Below are 27,568 nucleotides of genomic sequence, written 5' to 3'. Positions count from 1 at the left end.
TATTTTTTTAACACCACCTTGAGCTTTAGTAAATTGTGATTGAACCGATGAAGCGATTGGGGAAATAATCAGGAGTTGTAGCGCTGCACTTCTTGTTCTGACAACAGGACAATTTGCAAACAGAATTTCTGCTCATATTGTTCATTTTGTATAACAAGCACAGAAAACTCAGAAGTTGGGAAACTTGTTTCCAACGATGCATTTGCATATTCTGACACAACAGCTAATTAAATATGCAATCTGTGAAAAAAAAAGAAAAAGAATCTTTCCCTCAGACCAAATCAGAGAAGCCTGTCATCTTGTTTTTGTGGCATGAACTTGTTACTGACAAAACATGACTTTTCTGTCATTAAACCAAATGGTTAATTACACATGACTATTGAACATATAGATATATAAATGCGGGTGATCATATGATAAGCCATGACTTTATTGATAATCTGCATTCAGGTTTCACTTTATTTGTTGTAAAATACTTTAAGTTTGGATTTGTAGCTTTTTTCCTGCTTTGACGATTCTCAGATGCTTTGATTGCGTCATCTGTTTACAACCATTCACGAATAGTATCTTTTGGATAATGCAGTTATGTATGTATAAGGAGCTGTATATATAAGTGGTTTAGAAAGTTCAGCCACTACTGTACTAACCAGCTAGCCAGTTTCCCTACCTGCAGGCAGGTCTTTCATCCTCTGACACTAACTCCTCCGTCTTGGACTGCAGCTGGTGACGGTGGTTCTTGTTTTGCTCAGGTAATGATCTGGTACATGTGGTGCTACACCAAGCTGGACAAGCCTGCATAGCAAAACAAGGACTGCTGTCGCCAGCTGTTGTTAGATGGCTAGCTGTGCTCCCATACCCAGCATGCATTAGACGCAATGCAACCCACAGGCCAGTGGGTCCCACAGTTAACAATGAGATAGGTAGCAACTAATGAACTTTTGAATTTAATTGAATATCTAAATATAGCATCTTTTTATGAAGCGTTATATTGTCCATGATATAAGATCGTAAGATCGGCCACCCTACAAACATAATAGGGTTTCCCGGCCGTCAAGCCTTTTTGGCATGGACGATAGAAAAAGGCTGATTTATTAACACTGAAAGGGGAGAAGAGTTAGGAAGTATTCACAGTTTGTGCATGGATTATTGTGGCTATAGTGTGTAGAGAAACTAAGGGAAATAAAAGGAGCAACAAAGACTGAGAGAGAGAAAGGAAGAAGCAGAAGCAGAGACAGGACTCAGCCAGGCTGGCCCACTCTCTCTCTCCGGTCCAGCATTTCAGTGTGTGCACAGACTTAGCAGCAGCTTCCACAGCAGCTGCTGCAGCAACGATGGGGTCATTTACATATAAATGAAAGTTGCCGATCACACGCTGCTGACCCCATTTATTTCAGCGGACAGACAGACAGGCAGGCAAGGCAAGCGCCAGCGAGTTGCCGAATTACTCCAAATTACCGCATTTCCATCTCCACATCAGGCCTGTCAGGCCCGCAACCATCGTCCCAGCAGTTTTTCCCACTTCCCCTCCTCCACGCACCCACCAGCAGGTCTGGAGTGACTCTAATTGGCAGTGGTGAATTTAAAGGACCTGTCAGTGGCTGAGGCTGTCACCACCCAGGACAGCACAGCAAAGAAACAACATAGCCAGCTTATCACAGCGCAGCACAGCATTGCGCAACATAGCATAGAAACAGCACAGTCAGGTTAGCATAGCACACAAACAGCAGAGCAAACTCTGGCCGTCACAGTGAGGGAATAACACAGCTCAGCACAGCACTGTGCAGCATGATATAAGCAACAACCCAGCTCATCATCAGGGCCACAGATTTATGTTGCATGCAGCATCCTGCACCACACCGAAGTTCATCTTTCACCTCCCTCTCATCTCTCTGTCAGTTTTTTTGTTTCTCTTCATTTCTGTTCTATCTCTTATTTAAAACCTCATCTTCTGATCTAATATTCATCCTCCCACATTATGCATCTCTTCCTCCAATCGTGCTTTTCTCCCATACAACATTCTCACGCCATCACTTTGCGTGAGCATCTGGATCTGGATCCTGAGCCATATGCCCTACTACCATCTTCATCTAACTCCTTTCCTTACACATGCAACCACTCACATGTTCATACACACACACACACACACACACACACACACACACACACACACACACACACTACACTACACACCACTATAGCCCTAAGTACTACAGTACTCCAGGTTTCAAGGATTTACAAGACAGATTAATGCTACAGGCCTGCATGATCTTAACATGACAGCTGTGTCCTTTTCCAGGCGGCCACACACACACACACACACACACACACACACACACACACACACACACACACACACACACACACACACACACACACACACACACACACACACACACAACTGGGCATCTCCACACAAAGTACAGTATTACTCTCCTTTTTTAAAATTGGACAGCAATGGACCCACATAGATGAAGGCAGCAGAGCTAGCGCTTGTAGCAGCTTTATTTAGCTGGTAAAGCCACCTCTCTCTTCCTGCTTATTTGTCTCTTTCCTGTCTCATTCTTGGTTAGCCAAGCACGCACCCTTATTAGTTCATTAAAAGGAGTCTGCCGCTGCTGCCCGACTTTGGTATAAGAGAGGGAAAGAGCCAAAGAAAAGAGGGAAAGAAAAGGGGAGAGAGTCAAAACACCACTCTCTAATTACTCAAGATTGATGCATCCAGTGAACATCCTGGTAATCAGTGTTGTTTTTATTTGTTTAATGGTAGGACAGGGATCACAGGCAGGCTGACCCTCTGTGATCATTAACAGAATTAATGCAGGCAGAAGCACACACTACTCCTCTCTGCTTGCCTGGTCCGGAAGCAAGTGTCAGAGTGTTGGTTTGTGAATGCATATGTCTGTGTGTGTGCGCGCACGTGTTGGTTTGCATTTGAATTTGTTTACATCACTGAGCACTGAAATTAACCAACCATCCGTACCCATCTGGATTTATTTACCGATGGATATTATTCTGTATGTGATGACTCCAGTGCGGAGCTCCAGTGCGGAGCTCCTGTGCTCGCTGCTGTCATCACCGATGCCGGTTTTGTTTTTTGTTTTTTTTGCAAACAGCATGATGATGAAGATGTTTGAAATGTCAGGATTGAAGACACACACAATGCAGCCATTTATAAGTCATTTTATTGTAGCGTTTGTTGGCACTTGTTCACAGTACACACAGTAATATTCATTATTTCCATTCAACAAATTGACAGCAGCAGAGCTAAATATGCATATGCTCACATACAACTGTAACACATTAACAGGGAAGGGGGTTATTCAGTCTCATTATGTATGCATGCTGTATTCCACTGTAGTTGTTATATGTAATGTAAATATTACTTTGAAGATTTTAAATGTAAAGGACAGGTGTTTCTGTTCTGTAGAACATTTATTTGTTTATATCTTTGTGTTTCTGTAGCCAGTGGATTTTTGAGGTCTATAACAATTCTTTTTTCTTTTTTTGGACTTTTTGACTGATTTAACAGTTAAAAAATTAACTAGTCAGTGCTCACCGGTGGACTAGTTCTTTTTAAAATATTAACATTATAATGTTCCTTTTTTTTGCTAGTTCTCTAGCTTCTGGTTTGTATTTCTTTAAACATTTGTTATAGTCAAAGTGAGAGAGATGGGAGGGTGGGGGGCTATGCAGCAAAGAAACACGTGCTGGCAATAAGTGGGACTGAGGCTTAATTGATATGCTCTCCAGCATGTGAGCCACAGAGGCGACCCCAGTAGTCAGTATTGATGAATATAAAATAAACCAATATTGGCTGATATATTGGCCTAGCTCATGTACTGTATAGGTTTGGCTTCACTGTTTATTATATCATTTTATTATTCTAATGTATTGATATTGGCCTCTAAAATCCAGCATCACTCAGGCTGTAGTGTGTTTTCTTTTTCTAGACGGTGCGTCTGAGTGCGATCTCTTGATCTCTGTGTCCTGAATGGGGGTGACAGAGCACACATGAGATTCTGCTGTTGAGGTGTACAGTACTGTAAAGAACATATGGGTTTGTGTGAAGTCATGGAGAAATGGAGGGCAGAGTGTAATGGAGGCAGCCATTTGAAAAGACGGTACTCTAATTTCATGGTAATTAATTAACGTACAGTAGCTGTTTGCTGGGGACCTCAAAGCTGCCCCCGGGGGCTGACATGCTACGCAACTGGCAAATGTCATGACTCCCACTGACAGGAGGAAGACGGTAGGCTTAGATGGGTCAATGGCTAATTAAAATTGGTGGAGAAAATGGACTGGAGTGTTAGCAGTTGATTTGTACAGCAGTCTGTACACTATTATATTACATGGCCCAGTATTGACTATCGCACATGTCAGAAATAGCTGTTACACCTAGGGCCCGACCGATATGGATTTTTTGGGGCCGATGCCGATTACGATTATTAGGGGGAAAAAAAACCCGATAACCGATTAATCGGCCGATTATTATTATTTTTTTAATTAAGTTTTAAAATTGTATTACTATAATAATATATCTATATATATTATATAATATATGAATTAGCCGACTAAAATTTCATTGGTCGATTGGTTGCATGAAAAAAAACAAACATTTGAAGCCCTGTCTTGTCAAAATGGGTTAGGGTTAATGTAATTCACAACCCGACCGCGGTAAAAAAAAAAAAAAAAAAAAGGGAAACAGAAAGCCAGTGGCAACACTGGTTTTGAGACAGATCAGTCACTCTGCTGTGTGCTGTGACTGAGGTGGTAGCCTAGTGGATGGAGTTTGTCATGAGGTCGGTGCCGGTGCGGGGGAATCTTTTCAAAGTAAAACCAAGTGTTATTCCCTGCATTTTATTCCTGAAAATATCGGCGACAATCGGCGAGTTTTGGCCGATTACCGATTAGTTTCAAACGGGCTATAATCGGCCGATTAAATCGGCTCACCGATAAATCGGTCGGGCCCTAGTTACACCACAGGCCAGGACCTGTGACAGCAGATGTGATATTGAGCTTCAGCCCCACTGCAAAGTTTCTGCAAAACTTTAGTTGTGGGTGTTGAAGAGAAAATCCAGTAAAAGAAGAACAGCAGAGAAGTCTCTAAAGTCCTCTACGATATGCTGGTGCTGGGTGTGTGTGACACACACAGTAGAAGAGAGAGAGATAGAGTAAAAGTAGGAGTAAAATATGCAAAGGTCTAAATCCTCTCTTCATCTTCATCAGGAGCTCTTAAGACTCTCTGAGACAAGTTTCCTCTGGTGACCAAGATTTCCCCTGCATTCATCGCTCACTCATACATCCGCGTGTGTGTGTGTGAGTGTGCGTATAGGTGTTTATAGTGGCTTAACAGCCACTGCAGCCTGCCTGTAAGTGGAACATATGAAATGATTTGTGCTATGAATCATGGGTTTCGCTGCTCTGCACAGTGGTGGGATGTCTGGGATGTTAATGAAGGCCTAAAATTGCCACTGTATCTTTGAACTGAGAGGGAGAAGAGGGGAATTTAAAAAATGCAAAAGGAGAGAAGCCGAGAGCCTGAATTTAGCTTAAGAGGGAGGCAGAGACTGCAAGGGACTGGAGTCTGTGCAGGGAGGGGGAAGAACTTGCGCAGACAGCTTTGCTTTCTTTGCAGCATCATATAATGAACTTGTGACAACTGGTTTCTTTTACATGTTGCACACACACACACACACACACACACACACACACACACACACACACACACGTACACATGTGCTTGCGCGCGGTAGAGGAACGTGAAACACGGAGACCTTGGAGGCATTTTAAACTGTGGCTGTCCTACCCCGGGCTAACCTCCAGCAGCCCTGGCGATGTAGTGTCAGCAATGACATTGGGATTCTATTAGCAGGTTGTGCGAGTCGCTGGCCCCCTGCCCTGTGGTGAGACCCACCATTGATCTGTCATGGGAGATGGCTGCTCCCTGCTACTCGCTCCCATAGGGCTCAATTTGAACCTTTCCAAAAAAACCAGGGCCGAACCCTCTGCTTGAAATCCACCTGGGGAGCAGAGAGGGAGGAGAGCTCAAGGTCAGGAGTGACACCGGCGTGCAGATAAAGACAACTGGGCATGGTCGACACCCACCGTAATGGCCAGTGAAAAGTGAGGTTATTTGTTATCGATTCCCAATGAGGGAAATCACCGGGTCTATATAGTGCTGTTTATGGCTGGGCAAGGGGTGTGTGTGTGTGTGTGTGTGTGTGTGTGTGTGTGTGAGTGTGTGAGTGTGTGTCACTGTGTGTGTGTATGTATGTACCAGCCGGTCGATCCGAGACTGAGAGAATCCTCTGAAGGACGGAGAAAAGAAAAGAAAGTCCCTCCCTCTCCCTCTCTGTCTCTCTCCTTCTATTTTGAATGAGTGCATAGTGATCTGTTTTCCCCGCCAGCCTCATTTGTATTTTTACTGAATTACCCCGGATGCGCAACCTGAACCCACTTAAGCATGTCACTTAGCGTTTGTTGAAGTTTGCCGAGACAGGGCCCTCATCAGGTTTCAATGAGGAAGGCTGTGGCTAAGTGGCCACTTGTCATGTTTATTTATTTCATTTTTATCCGATTCCCACATGATGCCTATGTTTGCTGTCCAAGTTGTTTAGAGAGAAATGCAAGACTGGAAGTGGGGAGACAATGGCTTGCGATGGCTGTATCAGTATCTTATATAATCTATTCTCTATTGTCTTTAATAAACTTTTGAGTCTTTAACTTTTTCCAAAATTGGATTGCTTGTTAACCTATTTTTAGGTTGCTGGAAATAGAGCGTGTTCTCTTTAAGAGCCAAGCTAGGTTAAACACACACAAAAAAAACAACCTCTCGCGTTGTGGAGGTATTTGAATAATCTTGAATAAAATGTGTTTACATATAGTCATGGAGTCTTTTAATCCTTTTTGACTTACACAGTATGAAGCAACGCTAAGGAACACATGGGTATATATGAATTAACAGTATGAAAGTACAAACAGAACAGAATATTGAAATTGCCCCCACGGGCGATCCTCGGCTGTGCCGTGGCAGCGAGACACTTCCTGGTGCTGCTCCATTTTATATGTATGAAAATCTCTCACGGATCCATGATATACATTATAGATGAGGGCTCCCGTTCTGCACTCCAGTCACTGGAGCAGAATTTTCCATGATACGCACCCCCCACCGCCACCGCCACCGCCACTGCCGCCCACTCCTCTCCTCTCTTTCTCTCATCCCTCTCTCCATTCATTCCTCCTTCCATATGCCCTCCCATTGGAGTGTTGTTTCATCCCTCACCAGCTCCCTTTCATCCCTCTCCAGCCCTTTGGTCTCTTATCATTTCATCCTTCCATAAGTCAAACCTTACATCTCTACTTCCACCCATCCACCCCTACCTTCCTTCACTTATTCCGCCCCTCCCCCCACACCGCGGACTGAGCGAGCGAGCGGGAGAGGAGAGGAGAGGAGCATGCGAGCAGAGAGATGGGAGCCTGCTGGGCCTCCCCCTGCAGTGCCACCGTACGTTGATTTGTCTCCTCCGGTTCCATATTGATTTTGTTTTAAACAAGGGAAAAATACAAGAAGAATGAGGTGCCGGAGGTGACATGAAATAATAAAAAAAAGGAGGTAAAGGAGGGAGGGAGTGAGGGGGGAGGTAAGAGGAAAAAAATGGGGAAAAGCGCTTGTATCAAATCTATGAGTTGAATCCCGGGTGGGTTCAGGGTATTGTCAGGAGGTTAGAGTACAGTGGTTGAACTCTGAAAGGAGGGAACAGAGATGGAGAGGGTGAGGGTGAGAGAGCCTTTATTTAAAATCTCTCTCTCTCTCTCTTTTTTTTTTTTTTTTTCAAATTCCCACCCTTTACTTTGTGCTTGCTAAATGAGTCCTGGGGTTGGCTATGTGGCAAACGCATCTCATTCTATGTCATGGTACAGCTCCTGCCTTAAAATGATTCTCTGCTTAGTTCAGTTTAAGTTGTGTGCAGAATAATCGATCCCCCCATTAATTCTACTTAGCTGAGCTTCACAGTACAAGCCTGGGCTTGACTGGTCCACCAAGGCCAGCGCTGCTGAATGGCTGACCTTTACACGGCTCCGACTGCCATTGATTTTCAGCAGGACTTATTTCATGAACTGGGGTTTGGGACAGGGCACCCAGATGAAGATGAACTATGAGGCAAAATCAGTTTCTGCGGCCCTTTTCCATTTTCTTTACACTCTTCTCTCTTATTTCTCTCTTTTTCTCAGTCCTCTTTACTTTGGAATAAGAGCACTGTACGCCATATTGGCTGCGCTCTGTGGGTGGCATAGTGTGAGAGCAAATAAAGTGTCCCCTGTGTGACCCCCTCCCTCCTTGAGTTAAGAGCCCCCCCACTGCCCCCAGTGTCCGAGTGTTGATGTGTGTGTGTGAGTGTGTGCGCTTTCTGTGCTTGCTTTAGTGTCTCTGTATGCGTGTTCCTGTCCATGCTGGAGTGTATGTAGGTTACATTGGTAAGTGCTTTAGGAGAGCTCTTTCTGTGACATGGCCCCTTGGTATTTGCAGTTAGGAAATAATGCAAAGCAGAGAGTGTGAACAAGCCATTAGAGCACCCAGGACTGGCCCTCAGAGCCAGAGAATCGAAGAAAACAATCCTGACCTCATGGAACAACAGGCACAACATCCACCTCACGAGGAGGAGGGAGAAGAAAGAGAGAGAGAGTGCATCTCAAATCCCAAATGCAATTTCTGTAGGTTTTAAGGTCCTATATCACAACCTTATTGTTAGACGAATGTGCTTAAGATGAACATCGTTAAAATGAATAAATTAATAAATAATGAAAGCTAAGACAAGGAAGGGGTGGAAGTGTGGGAGGCTTCAGAGTGTGATTTAGCTTGAGTTCATGCAGAGTGCATGGAGTGTCTCCTTCGCTCCGTCTCTCTTCTTGGCCTGCATTAGCTGTGTATCAGTGACTGTAAAAAAAAAAAAAAAAAAAATCTCTAAATTTGATGCCGCCTCATGAATACATGCATGCATACAAATGTTCCTGGATGGTGCGAGGCGTGAGGTGCAGGTGGGTTCAGGGGCTGTCAAGGCTGCAGCTCCAGTATGAGGCTGGTGGTAGAGATGGCAGAGTGAACAATGTGTGTAATCATTTAGTTTGATCCCAGGACTGAAACAGACCCGGGTGAACCTTTTCTCATTCGAGGCTTTGGTTTGAATCCACGGTGATCAAATAGGAACCTGGACCAAGCTGGACCTTGGTCACGGGTCCAACTCAATCAGTTGTGATAGGATTTATCTATCTGTACCTCTAAAGAACCTATTTCTCTTGTCCAATAAGGAACAAACCCCTCCCTTACAGTCACACACTACACATCAGAGTGCAGCACCTGCATCTCCACATCTTTTATATATACAGTGCATGACACAGCTTCTTTTATTCCCCCAAATTTTTATGAAATGAACACACACAAGCACACATACAAAACACCGCCCCGAACCATATTCACTCACCCACTCCTCCAAACCCCCTACCAATGAAATAAGCCACCCTAGGCCTTAGGGGGGGTGGAGTTGGGGGCAGTGGGAGTTGGCAGAGACACTTCCAATGTGTTTTCCGCTCCAGTGCTTCTTGTTCTCACTTCGTCAGAGTGTGTTTGCTGCAGATTGGGAGAAATGGCGAGAGGTCAGGCTGGTGTGCCGCTTGTCTGGCCCTCAGGTTCTGTGCAGTTCAAGGTTGAAGCAGTCACAATGAGAGGGCTTTTGTGTTTATTTAGCAAACAATTTCAGTGTGTTGCAGCGTCAGACTTAAGAGGAGGAGGAGGAGGAGGAGGAGACGAGAGACGGGGCTAGAAGACAGGCCTGTCCCTTTTGTTTGGTGCTGAATGCGCTTATAGACAAGCAGGGATTTTCTCTAAGTGTCAGGATGAAACATAAGCAGGCTTCACAGCCAAGAGCTGGAGTGGTGGGAGAGTGATGGAACCAGCAGAAGTCGCTGGTGACAGAATGCTGTCTGTGTGTGTGTGTGTGTGTGTGTGTGTGTGTGTGTGTGTGTGTGTGTGTGTGTGTGTGTGTGTGTGTGGACATGGGGTATTGATATGCTGGGAATGAAGCTCAGAGCAGATGGACAGAGCAGGCTGGCCCTGTGTCGATCCTGTGAGCTCTGGCTCCTTCTCGCAATCCCCCTTTGATGGACACAGACACACACACACAGACACACACACACACACACACCAATATACACATGGCCCAGGCAACTGTGCCAAGCTCACATTTTACCAACTTGATAAAAGTCCTATAGGATAACAAATGGTCGATCATCCTGTCATTAATAACCATTCTGTCATACTGATCTGTAGCTGTGGCAGATGTGGCTGTTGAATGAGACCGAATGGAGAAGTTCTCCAGTGGCATATCAGAGCAGACAGCCAGATTTGGGCAAGCGGATGTGGAGACGGAAAGCAAAACGGGAGGAACATGAAGAGTTAAGGGAGACAAACCATTACCATACTGAAATTATGCAGGAGGTTGAGGGTGTATTGTTTTACTATCTACGTTTCTGTCTGCGTTTTTCTCCGTCTCTCTCTTTCTGGCACCCCTCAGACCTCTCTCCAATCTAGTGCCAACATGCTTGGCTGCATCCCTATCTTCCTCACTCCTTCCGTCTATCTCTATCCTCCTCTGGCTCCTTCTCCTCCTGGTTCCTCTCCCCTCCTCAGAGGTTTGGCACGGGGAGTGGAGGGGTAGAAAAGTGCAAGTGCTGGTGAATTGCTAATAGGCAATCATAGTGCTCAGGACAAGGATGCCTACCGGAGGTCTAGGGACCATTAAAGAAACGTCAACTCGGCATAGGTATGCCAAGAATTATGAGTCAGTGGGCAGGCAACACTTCTTGGCTCCTATTGGTCAGGGCAGCAGGCCGTAATCTGTCACAATCCTGGAGTTGCTGTGACAGCAGCAGGAGCATTCTGGGCTCAACACAGAGGGTAAAGGAAACATGCAGCTATGGGTGTGTGTGTGTGTGTCCGTGTGTAAGCCAGTATGAGTGTGGCTGAGTGCATGTAAGGCTGTGCATTAAGTGGAAAATCTACCAAAGCCAACATTATGCTTGTAACGACTCAAGATTTAATTTAAGTCATGTTCAGTAAATTGATTCTGTTAGAAAAACTGTAATATGAAAATGCAGCATAGCCCCTTTAATGCTCCTCAATATACAACAATGAATCACATATAATCTCTGTGTTTCTCCTATTGCAGGATATAGTCAGTCACAGATTAGGAGCACTGCTGCTGAAATTTCACACAATCATTAATATCAACGGGCTGCTAATGATTTTCACTCACACTGTGAGCACGACAACACCCAGTGTTATCTTGGAATTGTTTTGAGTTATCCACTTGTGCATGAAAACCCCCAGACCCTCTCCTCATTTCTCAAAGAGCATCTACACAAAAGGTATTGTTAATGTCAGAGCAGTGTACTGTATAGCTCCTCTAAGGATTAGGGCAGCGTTTACCACAGAGCAACAGAAAAGTGATGGTGAAGTGGTAAACGTGAAGGTTGTTGTTATTACAATCTATGTGTAGCTAGAGCGCATTATGTTAAGGCAAACTACTTTGCTTTGCTGCAATGATATTACTACCACACTCACTTAACCAAAAACTGAATGTCAGGTACAAGCTTGATAATACAAGCTCTTCAGAGTTAAAACTATATGTTTGAAATGTTCAGAGGAGTCTATTAAACTGGTTGGTAAGGAAGGGAAAGAAGGAGCTGAGGTTAGCAAGGCAAATTAGAGATGCAAACTACTCACCTTTAAAGCTAATATAATATGTATCTCCACTGTTGCACAGCTTTTATTTTTCAGTAAATGGTAAATTAACTTCTACTCGTAAAGGTCGAAAGCTGTAAATTAAGACAAACATGAATAATCCTATCTATAATGATCCCAAGGTCATTTGAAGCGATTCTGACTCGCATTAATAAGGTCCGCCATGGCATCTTCAATACCACCACCACCACTACTGAAACTAATTCTAGAGGAAACACTGAATCCTAAATGCAAACAACTTATCACTGTGCTTGCATCAGGTCTTTGGGTTTAATCCAAACTTGGGAAGTCAAGTCAGCATTGTTCTATCGCACAGTTTAAAGCAATTTTAAAGAACCGTGTGTGCCCAGTGTGGCAAAGTAGTCCTGCTTTCCAGAGGGAGCACCAGCAATTTGTTTCATAAACAGAAACACAACAATTTCAAACAGAACTTGGTAGCGTCGCTGTCCTAGAGTGTATCACAGATAAGAATAACTTATTGTATTACTTATCATAAATAACTGTTCTTATTACTTGGTACAAAAAATATGTTTCTGATGAGTGATATGGGCTTCAACCTACAGTAAGCGTATGAGCTGTAGCTTGCTTGCTTGTGCTCATGTTGTGATGTTGTACTACATCATTACCATAGCTGCAACTCACTTACAGCCCGGCTGGACATAATCTTCAAAGCAAATATCAAGGCAGCAGCCAGATAGGGAACATGGAGTCGCTGCGTAAGGGCACCTTTAAGCATTAAAGCCTCACACAACTCTAGATCTGTAACTCTGTCACAGGACACATCCTCTGCCATTTCCTTACTTCCTGCTCACTCCGGACGCTGGCTGTGGCGCGTGCTGGGATTGGCATGTCGCTGCCCTTCTGAAGCCACTGGGTTGGGTCCGTCTTCATGATCTTATCTGTCTAAGGACAGTTCCTCAAAATGAACTGAAGAGCGTAAACCACATCAAACAGCGAGCAGAATAAGAAAGAGAAAGGGAGAGAGAGAGTGTGTCTGTGTGTGTGGGAGAGATGTGAGCCCACCAAAAGCTTAAGCCTCCAGTGTGCCGTGCAGATAAGATTCATTAGATAGGTTGGTAAATGCAAGAGAGAGGCAAAGCAAGGCAGACACGGAGAGAGAGAGAGGGAGAGATTGAGCTCGCTGCTGCTCCAGCATTTGTTGACACAGATTTACAATGAGTCTCCCACTGCTTCACGCATTACAGTAACACGCCATGTCAATAGCTCTCTGGGCTTGAAAAGCAGCCGTGCCAAAGATGTCTGGGAGTGATGCCCTTCCCCTGATAACCAAAGTGTGGCTCATAAGTCAGGAAGTGGAGGATAAGGAGGGGCAGGAAAGGGGTGGATCTTTTTTTTTATTTTGTCTTTTTGTTTCTTTTTTTTCCAATTAATAAATCCCCACCCACTTCTTACTCTCAATCTTTTCTTGAGCATCTTTTCATTAGTTTTCCCTTTTCTGTCACTTCTCTCTAAGACCCCCCCCCCCCCGTCTCTCTTCCATCTCTCTTAGTCTCTTACTCCTCTCTCCCTCTGTTTCTCTTTATCTCTTGGACGCCCTGCTACAGGCTCAGTAGGACAGGATTTAGGCATTAGCTCAATCCCCCTATCTACTCCCCCTCATGATTGCACACTGTTTCTGTCACCCACATACCCTAGTCTACTGCATGAGTCTTGCAGGACTCTGAGTCTCTTATACAAATACTGGTAGAGAGCTTATACTCCACAAGACAGGAAGACATAATCAACCAGACAGACACGCACTGGTGTGTGAGCGAGTGACAGCGTCTGTGCTGAGGGTTGGGGCAGCGATAAGCAAACCCAAAGGTGGAGGGTGAGCTTTTTCTACAGTGTTTTTCAGTTAAACAGACTCTACAAAAGTAATAAAGAGTTTGATGAGAACCAGCGCAGGCTCGCGCCACGCAACTCTGCTGAGTCACGGGGCGCCACAAATGAGGTGGTTTTGATGTGTGACATTCACCTTCATGAAATCTTGATGAGAGCCGAGTTCTGCTGTCTGTATAATGAGGGCTGTAGCAGTCAGACAGCTGGCCAACCACTCCAGCTAGTAAAGCTATGATAATAGAGAGGGCTGGAAAGGCTTTTGGAAAGCGTTGGGTAGATGGACTTAAGGCCGTCTGCGAGGCAGTTAGTGTTTTGGGGGAAGAGATAAACAGGAACTTGGATGGCATCAGACAACAGAAGGTCTAATGGTCTTAATCAGAGATGTTGTAGTGGTACTGGTAGTAATGGTACTACAGATCGCACATGTTTGTGAGTTAGTTGCAGCCTCATTGCTAATTGGTGCATTACAGCAGGCATTCAGTGTAGCAGATGGATATCAACAGTTTTGTTCCAAAAGGAGCTATTCAGCCTTTGAAAAAAAGTAACACTCACTTATGCAAAACTACTATAAAGCAAAAACTAATTGCACTCTCTAAATAAGAGAACACATTTGTGTCTACGACTGCCAAAACCCACCTTTACAGAATGCATACTTCTTAGGAAACCATAAATCATAGGTTCATGTTTATTTCTCAGTCGAAATGGATAGAGCATTATGGAGAGCAACTTTTCATTCACATACAAATGTGATACCGACTAGCTGAGGTCTGCAGGTGTCTCTCAGTCCATGTCAGCGCCTCCAGCTCTAAATCCTCTTGCTTCTGATAGGAATCCCAAAGCTTATAGTGCCTGCCATCTCCTCAGCACTGACTGATGCTTCTTATCAGGACCACCACACTGCTGCCGCCAGCACATTTTCACATATGGGTAAATTATAAATCACTTGCACAAACATTCTCCCACATGCAGCCATACAGAAACCTGGTAACATAGATTCAATACATTTACACAGGGCAGGCCTGATATACGTAGCATGAGACTATTCATTCAGAAATGCACCTGCACGTACCCACTTGTTTGTTTGAGCATATCTTGAATTTCAGGCATCTTCATCTGACATTTGGCTGAGGTACAAATATTTCATACAAAACATACAACAGATTTTTTTTAGCTTTTAATGCAGCGTAATCTGTACAGCCTGGTTTTTGGAAATACTGTGAAGCTTTGAGTGTTGAAATAGTTGATTCATTGATGTGCACATTCTTAAAACTTGAATAGATTTGACCATTACTGTATCTGTCGGAAGGTTGTTTACAGTAGAAAAAGAAAGAATCCAATTTAACATCACTTTATGGCATATAAACCAATAACAAAAATGATGCAGTTTGCAGAACTCCAAAATAATCTCTGTTCATAAGTCATCGATCAGACATATAACATTATGACCACTGACAGGCGAAGTGAATAACACTGAATAACACTTCATATGCAGTATTAGTGGGATATATTAGGGGTCAGAGCATCTAAAAACTGCAGCTCTAGTGGTGTGTTTCCGGTCTGCAGTGGTCAGTCTATCAAAAGTGTAGGGCTGACCCGATTATCATATTTTGATAATCGAAGCTTCGCGGCCGGGGGTGCGCGATCGTAACGTCTGACCGGGGGTGGGGGGGGATTGTAGCGGAAATAATGAAAGTAATGGCAAACAAACACTGCATATCTCCAAAATCAGGCAGGTTTCCTGGATGCCAAGTTGCCTACTCATTTTAATGTAACAATTGCCGATGAGAACCGGTGTCAAAAAGGAAGAAAAAAAAAAACAATCGATCACGGACTTTATGATCGATTATCATGGCAACGAACGAGGCTTCAAAGCTTCGATTTTTCTGGGTCAGCCCTACAAAAGTGGTCCAAGGAAGGAACAGTGGTGAACCAACGACAGAGTCGTGGGAAACCAAGGCCTGTGTAGTCCGATCCAACAGATGAGCCACTCAAATTGCTGAAGAAGTTAATGCTGATTTTGATAGAAAGGTGTCAGAATACACAGTACATCACAGTTTGTTGTATATTTGGACGCAAAAGGGACCAACACAATATTAGGCGGATGGTTGTAATGTTATTCCTGATTGCTGTATGTAGCATTGTATCTGTGGGGACAGTGAGAAAATTGAGAGAAAAATAAAGTACTCAAAAAAATGTAATGTATAGAGTTCACACAGGGGAGTTATGCAGATGATGCTGAGTGTAGTTTACTGTCTGGCCATAAATGCAGAACTTGTTCATCACAGAGACTCTTAGCATTGTCACAGTGTTTTATTATCTGACTAAAATTGTGCATTGTTTTGAAAAACGCACTGGGATGATATCATTCACTGCGAAGCTGCACGCTCATAATGCCGTCACATTTAGATGTGAAAGTGGTGAGATGTCTTTTCATATCCAGTTAAATTTACAATATTAAGAAATCGCTCATTGCCAGCTTGAGTAAGCCTTTTAAATGTGATCTTTATTTGTGATTTTATTGTTAATGAACAATAATTGTGACTGCAGTGAAGCACTTCATAACTGTAAATCATTCCACCATGCCCTTAGCTCTCTGTCTCTCACTCTAACGCTCTCTCTCTCCCACTATCTCTTGTGTCCCTCTTACTGTATACAGTACAGATTTATTATCTGAAGCTGGGGCCCCCGGACAGTTACCACTCAGCACTCCTTCAGATCAATAATTGGAAATATTAATTATATCAGCATAGATGGCCCAGTCAGGAGGGGGCTGTTTATGCTGCTGTTACTGAGCAGTGCAGCAATATGCGCTTTGATGGCCCGCTAATACGTATTAATGATCCCAGGACAAACATTACTCTATATTAAATCTGAGTGAAAGTTAGGAGACACCACACATAGTGAATGACTATTAGAGTTATTTTATTGCCAGCACTGTAAGTAAGTGCTGTTGCATAACTGAAAAAAAAGACTTTTACTGAGAGACGAGCTTCTGTGAAACCAGGACAAGATTTACTGCAGTTTTATCTCTTTTTACTGCATTCCTGTGTATTTGGAGGTTCATCTTTTTTAGATAATATGGACGTTAAAGACCAGCAAATATTGGGGCTTGGAACAAAACCAGGTCTTTGAAAGTATTTCCAGAGCAGAATCATTGTCTTGCTACTGGCCGTCTCTGTGGAGTTTAAGCAGTGTGGATTCTGGGACTCTGTACTGCTCCATCCTGCTAAAGTCTACTAGTCATGAACTCATTAGTGTCATAGATAGTGCCAGCAGTAGACTCTAAATCCTCCCTACTACGAACAGGCCAAGTCCTGATACAGTTCCTTGACTAGCTCGGTGTAATTTGAAATCAGACAGTCGGATGTGTCTTTTGTGGTCAGAGCCCAGGGCCTTTGGTCCTTTTTGTGGCCAATAATAGTTTCAGTAAAAAGATGTTTGCTACCCAGCCAGGCCAAACTTTACCAGACAACTGGAGCTACTGCATGATCAAATCAGATAAATGGTACATCTGTGGAGTGTTCATGTGTCGGTCTACAGTGTTCATGTTGTGGTGTATCATTTTGTAGCCCAGACCATCAGTTTTAAAGGATGAGCCAACAAAAAGCAGAAACAAACCAGTGGACTATGTGTGCGTATTCCAGACCTATTACACACCACATTATGTACTGTAGGCCTCTGGGTTTCTGTTCACCCTCCATATAAAACAGCAGCATGCTATGGCTAAGAGCTTTAATTCAACTGACTGGAGGCTTAACCGGGTAGATGAAGTGGCTCACGAAAAGCATATGGAACTATAGATTTGCCAAAGCCCTTAGAGCAGCAAAGCTCATGGAGTGAGGAGAAGAGAAAGGCAGGGGTAGTTGAGCTAAAAAAGGAAAAGCACATTTTCTACTAGAGGAGCAAAATGAAGAGCAGTAACTAATTTAAAGGCCATTGAGATGTTGTGAGTCATCAGATAAGCTCGTTTATTCAGAGTAATCAAAAACATTCAGCTCGCATTCAATTAAACCTGATGACAGACCTAATGAAAAGCTGTAGAAAATGTCACCGATGTCCTCAGGAAAGTGTCCATCATGTCCACACTGTTTCCTTAACATAGACCGTACAGTCTGTTACAGCCTGTCATCAACATGTAAAGACCACTCGTGGAAACACACACACACATTCCCATTCAAGTCAAGGTATCCTGACTTTAGAAACACACAGTATGGGATTTGTTGTGCTGAAACATGCACCGTCTTTAAAGAGAGTGTGATTCACTGGACTACATCTGTGTTTTCCTCATGGGTATTGAAATGCAAATTCAGAGACAACAAATATTTGGAGACACATCCTCACCAAATATCGCATTTGGATCGGAAACACCCCCACTATTCAAATGCATTTCTATGATAGTAAGAGGAATGTCGTTCCTTGTTTGGAAAACCTTGTTGAATAAATCAAGGTATTTAAGTCACACGCCCCTGGGTAGATTAATGTGGAAAGGAAACAAAACAGAATATCAGGCCAGTTGAATAAAAGTTTCTCTACAAATCATTGTTAAACATTTTCCTCATTTGGTCGATTTATAATTAATATCCCACAAACTGTGTTGTGTTTTTTGCTGTGGTGCGACAGGGAGGCAGGTGGTTGATTAGTAAATATGCAGTGTTTGCAGAGAGCAGTTGTGTTGTCTTTTTCAGTGTGTGTTTGAAAGTGAAAGGCGGCAGGGTGGAGTCAGAGCTGTAGAAACGCCACTCACCAGAAGAAGCAATCTTATCTAGGAGTTGCAGGCTCTCTCCCTTTGCTTTCTCCCTGTATGTACTGTATCTCCCTTACCCCTCCCTCCATCTCTTGTCTACAATCTCTCCCTCTCTCCTCCTCCGTTCCCCCAACTCACCTAAACACAACCGTAGCAAAAAAAAAAAAAAAAAAAAATCCCAATCAAAACTTGTGTTATTTGTCCTTGTGGTCCGTGTTGAGAAGCCACCAGCTCCAGCCCACAAAGGACATAGTAAAACATACCCCACAGTAGCCAAAGTTAATGAATGGTCTCCCTGGTAACGGCCACGCTTGATAAATTTGACTTAAAATCACTATGTGTGAGCGTGCCTTGCAACGTGCATTTAATTTATGATGCGATTTTTTTCACATGTGTTTAAGGGGGGAAAGGAACAAACAGAGAGAAATCAGTAGTGACTGCTCAGGACCATAATGCATTGCTTGCAGGCAAATAAGTAGACCATTAAGTTGGCATGTTGGAGGCTGAACAGTAACTAGCTTTAGAGAGAGCTGCCGCCCACACACTGGCACCCTGAAGAGACGGCTGAGATCATAGCATGGTGGAGGAGCCTCAGCTGTGGATTTGGCCTCCTCCATCGTGCGTGCAAAAACAAAAATCAGCTGGCAGGATGGAGGCATCTTTTGTCCGTTTGACATGTCAAAGGCAAATTCAAAGATTTCCTGTGTTGTGAAGAAGCAGAGGTTTGCAAAGTTATCTGGGAATTTGTTTCGCGGATGATTTCTTTTTTTTTTTTCTCACCCCACCCCCCTTTTGGAGGTGTTTCTGTCTCAGAGGTTGCTTTGAACACGTGTGCGATAGCGTTGCGGTTGATTCTGTAATCTATCCGTACATGCTGTGGAGCAGAGTGCCCTGTGGCTTGGCATTAGCATACTGTAGGGTTACTTTGCTCGTGTTGTACAAGGAAAAGAAAGCACTTGTAGATGGGGAGGGAGAGGGATGGGGAGCGAGCCAAGAAACAAGAAGCTAAAACCTCAACCTTCACAAGCATAATATCCTCCCTGTTTTCCTACAAAGACTTAGCCGCTGCTAGTTATTATTTACGATGGGTAAATTTATGGAATAATTTCAGTGAAGGAAGGTTACTCAGTTCCTCAAGGTGAAAATGGATACGTTTAGCACTTAACGAATCAGGCCCGGGCTTCTCCCCCATATATCAGCATGTTATTAAGACATTTTAAAATCCCATTATGGTGTTTCTCCTTGAACATGTCATGCTTTTATTGGACTGCCCTGTCTTTAAATCTGACCTTTTCAGCCCTGCTCTGGAATTGAACTGAGAAAAAAAGATACATGACAGGACGATGGAGCAAAATATACATATGAAGGTGTAAAAATATCAGCGCTGAATGGTTCAGTGATTTGACTGAGATGCCAGGTAATGGCAAATAGTTTCAAGCCATAAAAAGATGTTTCAATTGAAGCTACAAATGGGTTACTGTAAATAGCTGAGTCTGGTCTAAAAGGTTGCTTTTATGTTCCCGTAATCTTGTTATAAATTTGTGCTACTTTTGGCCCCAGATGTGTTCAAATGTGTGTGTTTTTACCATGAAATCCATTTGTTTCGGGCTAAATCAAAGGGGAGGGCAGAGATCTGCCAACAGGAATTATTTTGTAAGCATTATGTACACCTATAGTACATATACGTTTTATATGCATGTGTGGGTGGGGATATATCCAGTATGTGTGTGAAGAGGTTGCATGCACGCGTTCAATAAGATGAAGAAATGGTGCTGCAGCATTATAAAATAGAAGAGAAGAAAAAAACATGTTGTAAATCACAGCTGCATCTTTCAAACTTTTTACTCCAAACAAATCAGGCCAGAGTCTGGTAAAATTGTTCAGCTTGAACAACAATAATGAAAAAAGAAGGAGGTAAAATTGGGGAAGGAGGAGAGCGTGACACAAAAACTGTGATGACAGAGGCATCTAATCCAGGCAATGCCATTCTTATCAGGGTCCAGTGGATTAGAGTGAGCCTCCTAACCAGAGAATCCTTCCCAGCCAGACACTCTCCACAGCCCAAGGGCCTGGATCAATAGGCCTGCATTGATCTCTCTCCTCCTGTGGCTGGATTCACTTTTATTAGGACTGCCTCTGCGTTTCTCCCTTAGACACACATCTTCAGCCCTTCAACCTCTCCATGCACCTGCCTTGAAAAACCACAGATACAAATGCACACACACACAAACACACACACACACACATACGCACACACCGTATTTTATGTGTGACCAAGAGCTGAGGTTGTTTTGTTTACACTGAATAACAGACAGCAGAAACACTATAGTGACAAGTCAGCTTAGCTGCATGATGGCGTTTTGATTTCCTCTCCAGCCAAGGCGTTTTGATCAGTATCGCAGAACCAGCATTAGTATGGGAGAGAGGACCTTGGCACCTTTGGTTTGTGGCCTCTTGTTGTATCGACGACAGCCTGAGTCACCGGCGCTAACTTCTCTGTTGCCCTTTCTTCTCTCTGCTCCAGATGACTCGCCCCATCCAGGTGAAACCAGCTGACAGCGAGAGCCGTGGAGGTAGTTGTCTTCTTTTCTTCATCATTTATTCATCTCTCCTTTCCATCTGTCTTATCTAGGTTAATTCTTTTCATTCTTTCATTTCTTCTGATGTCATCTGCTCCACTGCTCCCAATGCAATATTTAATTCTCTCTTTCCTTCAAGTCCTTTTCATTCCTCCATTGCCACACTGTATAAATATGTCATTTATACACTGTAGCAGCATGATCATTGCAAAAGAGGTTTAACAAATGCTTTAAAGCAAACCATGCTTCTGAATGTATATCAAACACATCAAGTGACATCTGACACAAAGAGGTTTGGTGTCAAAGTTTAAGACAAATGTTAGTGGAGAGGCCTGTAATCTGGTCTCATACTTACTGGAACATTTATTTCATTTGTTACTGGTTCAAATCCATTGGGGTTTATGGAATAATCTCAGTTTTTTGTTCTCCTCATCCTGCTTGTGCCCTTGTTCTGTTTGTAATTGATTAAAGAGTCTGTGTTATTGAAAGGATGTAGGGCTCTGATGGGCTTTCCTGCTGCCGCTCTCTCTCTTTTCTTGTTTCCTATGCCAAGCACATTATCATTGCACTGTAAATTAGATGGTGTTTGGGCTCAATTCTGGAGCCATAGCCACGCAAAGGCCCTGTTAAAGCCCACACTGCTTGATCTGTGTGCATTTGAAACACGAGAGTAAATGGTATAGAGAGAGGGAAAATGGAGCAGGAGCACGTACAGCTTGCCAAACAATCAATAAATTTGCAGGGTTCTTGCCAAGATCCTCATTACTTGGCCTTAATTCTGTTGTCTTTGATCTCTTCCGTTTTTGGAGGCTTTCATTTACTCACTGCCTATCTGCATATATGTTAATGAGATGAGGAGGCATCCTTCAAGTCAGTGGCAGAAACAATGAACCTTGCTGTTATTTTTTTTATTTCTTTTTTTGGTGTGCATCTCATGTGTCACCCCCTGAAACAACGCAAGTGGCTTTTTTGTTATTTAAAGGTGGAATTCTGTTTTGAGCCGTTCTCATCTTTGTGGAGGGAGACACAGATAGCGATTTGAAAGTGAAGAACAGGCGGGCGGGGGGAGAAAATGCATAAAAATGATGCCAACTGCATGCAGCTGCTGTGCTGTACTTCTGAGGCTTTACCTAAAAACCTTTGTCTGTTTTTGGGTGAATTAGAATGGCTGGCCACTTGGCTGCCTGTCAAATGCACACAGTCTTCAAAGGACAGCATAACCCCTTGAGATGGATGGAGGAAAGGCCAATAAAGATCACGTTCTTTCTTTCTTTCTTTCTTTCTTTCTTTCTTTCTTTCTTTCTTTCTTTCTTTCTTTCTTTCTTTCTTTCTTTCTTTCTTTCTTTCTTTCTTTCTTTCTTTCTTTCTTTCTTTCTTTCTTTCTTCTCTCAACCATTCATTCGTAGCTTTAGAGGAGTGGTGAGACAAGCAGAAGGGTCTTGTGTTTGTCAAGATTGATGTCTCCTATAGCTCCATTGATTTTGCCATTGTGGTGCTGTGTGTCCACATTAACAATGACACTCAGCTGTCTCTTTACTTGGTTGTGAGTGGCCAGTTTTAGAGCTCCCAGGGCACTTTGGTCAGTATGGGGTCCTCTTATTGGCCAGCCACAGGGACCCCGCTGAGGAACAAATGAGTGCAGCAGCAGACCTGAGAGTTGCACATCATCTTAAATGAACAGGTCAGAGTGGCGCCGCAGGGGCAATCAAACACTAGCGTGACTTTAACGGGTTAGGAAGTAGAAATGGAAGAGTTAGATGGGGAATGTGTGAAGGGGAATGGATCTGATCTCCCTTTTTTTTCAGATCTCCCATTCTTATTCCGCCTCTAATCTGCTGGCCTTAATTCTCTCTGTGATAATCACTGGCAAAGATAATTTTGGTTTTCTCCATATCTACTTCCGTCTTCAGCTGCTCTTGCGACTGTTAGCTGACGGACTCTGCTGCTGCTGCTGCTGCTGCTGCTGCTGCTGCTGATGCTCCTCCATGGCCTACTTAGACAAGCCTTTGCTTCTTATTTGCTGTAAAAGACTGAAGAGGATTTCATTTCATTACTCTTCTTATTTCACACTGTCAAAACTGCCAAGATTAAATTTTTGTTATTTTGATTCCTATTTGCCTGCTGTTGCCAGAATCCCGATCAATACGTTCAGGACTGTAACTCTGCGTGGTGTAAAGGAACTGGAGGAGGAAAAAAATATTAATTAGCCTCACGGAGGGAAGGACACCGGAGACAGACCTAGTTCTTAGACCTGCTCTCTCAGGGGCCACTTTTAGTCCAATAGGGGACATATATTCCTCAGTGCACAAAGTCACACTAGAACACACAGTCATAATAATTAGTCCCTTAATCTCATTATGGGGGAGACAGTTCAGGTCACCTGAGCCAAGTGGGCCATCCACAAGGGAAAGACCTGTTTCTATGGTTGTATACCTGCTGGACCTCGGCTCCTCCAGGAGCCTCTCTCTGGTGTTATTAAGACCAGACAGGTCCAGACCAGACCGGCGTGCTTTCACTGGTTGTTGCAGTGAGAGAAAGCTCCCGCACACTGTCATCACTTGCAAAGATTTTATTAAGCTGAACAACGTTTCGGTCCTGAGACCTTCATCAGGTTCTGAAGGTGTGTGTGAGGGAGGGGACGGTATAAATAACCTCGCAACCAATCAGCGTCCTCACGTGACAACACCACAGAGGAAAAGTTACATATTGTATCAACAAAATATACACATTGTATCAGAATACACATTGTATCAGAATACACATTGTATCGAAAAAATATATAAATAAACAATGAGTAATTCATCACTGGACAGTCAAATAAATAAAGTCCAGCACTAGGCTAAGCTGCCACAGGTGTAGTACACAGTATACAGGGAAAACATACCAAACCGAACAATAGATTAGATCGAAGCAAATCACATACGTTAAAGAAAAACTTCAGAATGGTTAAAAGTTTTTTAAGATTTTTAAGACCCTGAGGGGCACTCGGGGAAACAAAGAATATAGAAAAACATATTACTGACAAAATGCAAAGTCATCCAACGATTGAAGTACATATCTGAAATAGGCCTACATGTCAAAGATACTGAATAAAACATCATTTCATATCGAAAAAAACATCATATCATATCGAAAATATCGAAAATACAGACAATAATCATTATCTGCAAGCATAAACATTTTTACAAGTTTCATAACATTTTTTTTTTACATTTTTAAAGCCAAAAGTTGCAGCAAAATACGAACCTGCTGCCTCTGGCCATCAAGCAGGAAAACAGTAGAACATATTCTTCTCACTAATTCACCTATATATTTGATGACTTGGACATTTGAGCAAAACTGTGCAGTTTTCTAGTGGAGATCTGTTATGGTGTTGGAACAAACTGATAAAAAATAAGTAAACCCACCCAACCGCCAGGTAACTGGACTGAGGCCATACAGGTAAACCACCTTGCCTACAGAAATTACAGGGAAATACCATACCATACCATACCAACTTTATTTATAAAGTACTTTAAAAACCCAGTGGACCAAAGTGCTGTACAAAATCACACACAAAATATACAATTGGCATAAGACACAAAAAGTACATAAAACACAACAGAAAATAATAAAGAATAAAATAAAGTGCATTTAAAATAACACTATACAAAACCAATAAAACAATTAAAACATAGCGCATAGGTGAGTCAAACAATAAATAACTAACAGCAGAATAAAAGACATCAGTTTAAAACGGGGTCAAAGGCTATGGAGAACAGGTGAGTTTTGAGGCGCTTTTTAAAAACATGCAGCGATGGAGCTTGTCTGATATCAAGAGGCAGGTCGTTCCATAACTTTGGTGCCACAACTGAAAAAGCGCGGTCCCCTTTAAGTTTGGTTGTCATTTTCGGGACTTTCAGGAGCAGCTGGTCAGCTGACCTGAGGGGGCGTGTAGGAGCGTAAGGTTCTAACATATATATGGTAGAGTAAATCCATCCAAACACTCTGTCAGCCCCTGCTGCCGCCTAGCAAAGACACACTGTGAAATGAATATTAATGGCCAATCACCTACCTAATCTAGCAGAACAGCAGCCGTTACACATTGAGCCACCAGCACCTCGAATGTCTCCGTCACTGTTGACGCAGACCATTCTGGGATGTTTGTGTTTTGGGGATGGGGATAGGGGGGTGTGGGGGCGGCATTCAAAAGAGGTGCAGTGTGGAAGCAGCAGGGACCTGTCTCTCTTGTTTTCTCCTCACAGGTCTCTGATATGAAAAAGATTGATTTTCCATCACATGTGGCACTGATGACTGGCACTGACTGCTGCTGATATTTCATTTGTGAAGGAGCGTTCAGTGCCTCCTTAGAGGGCTTGGCGTTCTTACACGGGATAAATCAGCTTTAACCACTTTGATTTCATCTTAAACCCTTTACCAGCAGCCCCCCCACTCCCCCCATAGCGGTCCACCATTACTATCTGCCCATTTTCGTTTCCTGTTGTTTTGAAGGCTGCCCTTTCATTTGATTTTCTCCTTTGTATCATCTTTTATTTAGCTCATCTTAAAAGACCTGTCATGCTCACAGGCTAAATTGTTGGGGGTTTTTTTGGTGCATTTTCCCATCTCCTTCACGACTCCTCTCATTTCCAAGCTTAAAGGGATAGTTCACCCAAAATTGAAATTTCACTCATTATCTACTCACCCTCATGTCCACTAAGGGCTGGGAGAAGTTTCAGAGTCCTCCGTGGCTTCTCTGAGTTACAGGGGGTCTCGGCGTAGCAGTGCATGTCCATATAACGGTTGCAAATGTATACCAACCATCTTCGTAACAAAAAGACACACCAAAAAACATCCAAATACCTCCATGCTGCTCGTATGTAATGTCCATCTTGTATTAAATAAGTCTATACCACCCTAACCCTAAAAGACCTGTCATGCTCACAGGCTAAATTGTTTTGGTTTTTTTGGTGCATTTTCCCATCTCCTTCACGACTCCTCTCATTTCCAAGCTTAACCCCATTCCTAAAGTTCTGAGCTGAGAGAGGAGCAGGCTCGCTGTCAGCTGGGGCTCTGTTGGTGTTGCAGCAGGGCCGGCCTGGCACAGCCAGAGCTGCAGCCCACTGAGGAGGCCTGGATTAGAAACAGGCTCTGGCATTATCAAGGCAGGCCTGCCGCCCACGCACACACCCACACAGAGAGGACAAACAGGCGAACACATACATCCCATAAGGCTCTGACACACACACACACACACACACATACACACTCCCTCTCTCCCTCTCTTGTGCAAACACATGTACGCAGTGGGAAATTGTATGTACATGATATTAGGAACACACTGGGCCATGTCCAGTATGCTACATATTTACATACAGGCATTCACACAGTGTATACATATATGCTGAATGGAAGGGGTCAGTTTTCTTTTCAAGAGCTGTGTTTCATGTTACGGGCCAACCAGCAACATTGCATCGTGTTTGTGTGTTTACTCCAACTGAAGGACAATGAAAAGGTTTGCTCCAGTTCACTGAGACGTGACGGAACAAAGCGAGAGAGAGAGAGAGAGGGAGGTGGGGGAGAGATTGAGAGAGAGAGACAGAGAGAAAGGCAATGAGTTAAATGGAGAGTGAGGGCGAAAAGAAAGAGAGGAAGATTGGGAATCTAGATTGAGAGAACAGGGCTACATGCTCTGTTGCTGTTCTGTGCTCAGTTTTTGATGATGAATTTATCTGGCGTAAAAGACAACAGAGTGGTCCATGTATTAAACATCAGTGGCATTCTCCTTTTCTTTCTAGAGAGACGTGCTCCCATGTCGGAGCAGCTCAGTAATGAACCAAGCAGGAAGGCCTCTAAGCTCCACTGATCCCCTTTAGAAAAGAGAGGAGGAATGCAGGGGAAGAGGGGTAGTTAGAGGGAGAGGAATGAGGGGAGTAAAGACGGATGGCAAGAGTGGAGAGGTGAATGAGGAGAATTTGTTCTGACACTAAAAGTGGGGAGAGAAGTGCAAAATAAACAGAGAAAAGTGTGGATAAACCGGCGAGAGGGAGGGGCAGCGGGGGCAGAGCAAAAAGCTGAACAGTATATCTTCTCCCTTTGGAGAGAAGAAAACTATAGATTACTGGTCACAATGTGCTTGGCTGGGCATAAATGGAGAGATCTTGAAATAGTAGGTAGCATGTTCAGAGGTTGCGAGGATCAGGGTGAGCTAATCCAATGGTAAGGCCAGCTGTGGGTCACACATTCAGAGCTCACACTCCTTGTCCAAATCCCCTCTGGTGCTCTTACACAAACAATACTGATACACAGGCCTTTGCCCGCCCAGAGTTCAGTCAGCTAACTCCACCAAGCCGGTCTGGGATGTTCGGGTCACTCTGCCTGTAAGCTCTTAAATTTACCCTCACATCAGCACAAACTAGTTTGTTATTTTGAAAGTGGGAGGGGCAGGGTGAGTTGGGTTTATGGAAGACAGACAAGAGGAGAGGAAGCAGAGCAACAGACAAACAGAGGCAGAGGAGGAGATGATGAAATCATCTCTGTGGGGATGCGCTTTGCTCCCGGGGGTCAGATTGTGCTGAGGCTGTAGCAGTTATGCAGAGTCAGTGGAAGAAGTAGATCACAACAATT

The 27,568-nt window shown here is 43.5% G+C and overlaps 1 protein-coding gene across 16 annotated transcripts in view; it reads left to right on the top strand.

Annotated features, from left to right (window-relative positions):
- celf5a (cugbp, Elav-like family member 5a) overlaps positions 1-27,568 on the top strand; it is a 200,246-nt gene that overhangs the window by 81,959 nt on the left and 90,719 nt on the right. For all 16 annotated transcript variants that reach the window (XM_085773940.1, XM_085773939.1, XM_085773951.1 and 13 more), the window contains exon 3: positions 20,908-20,956. In XM_085773940.1, coding sequence (XP_085630066.1) covers positions 20,908-20,956 — 49 coding nt within the window. The remainder of the gene's footprint in view (positions 1-20,907; positions 20,957-27,568) is intronic.

This window comes from Trachurus japonicus, chromosome 4 (assembly GCF_045865225.1).
Source record: "Trachurus japonicus isolate A0001 chromosome 4, Traja_1.0".
NCBI lineage: Eukaryota > Metazoa > Chordata > Actinopteri > Carangiformes > Carangidae > Trachurus > Trachurus japonicus.
Note: the sequence above shows the minus strand (reverse complement) of the source record. Positions and strands in the feature narration are given on the sequence as shown.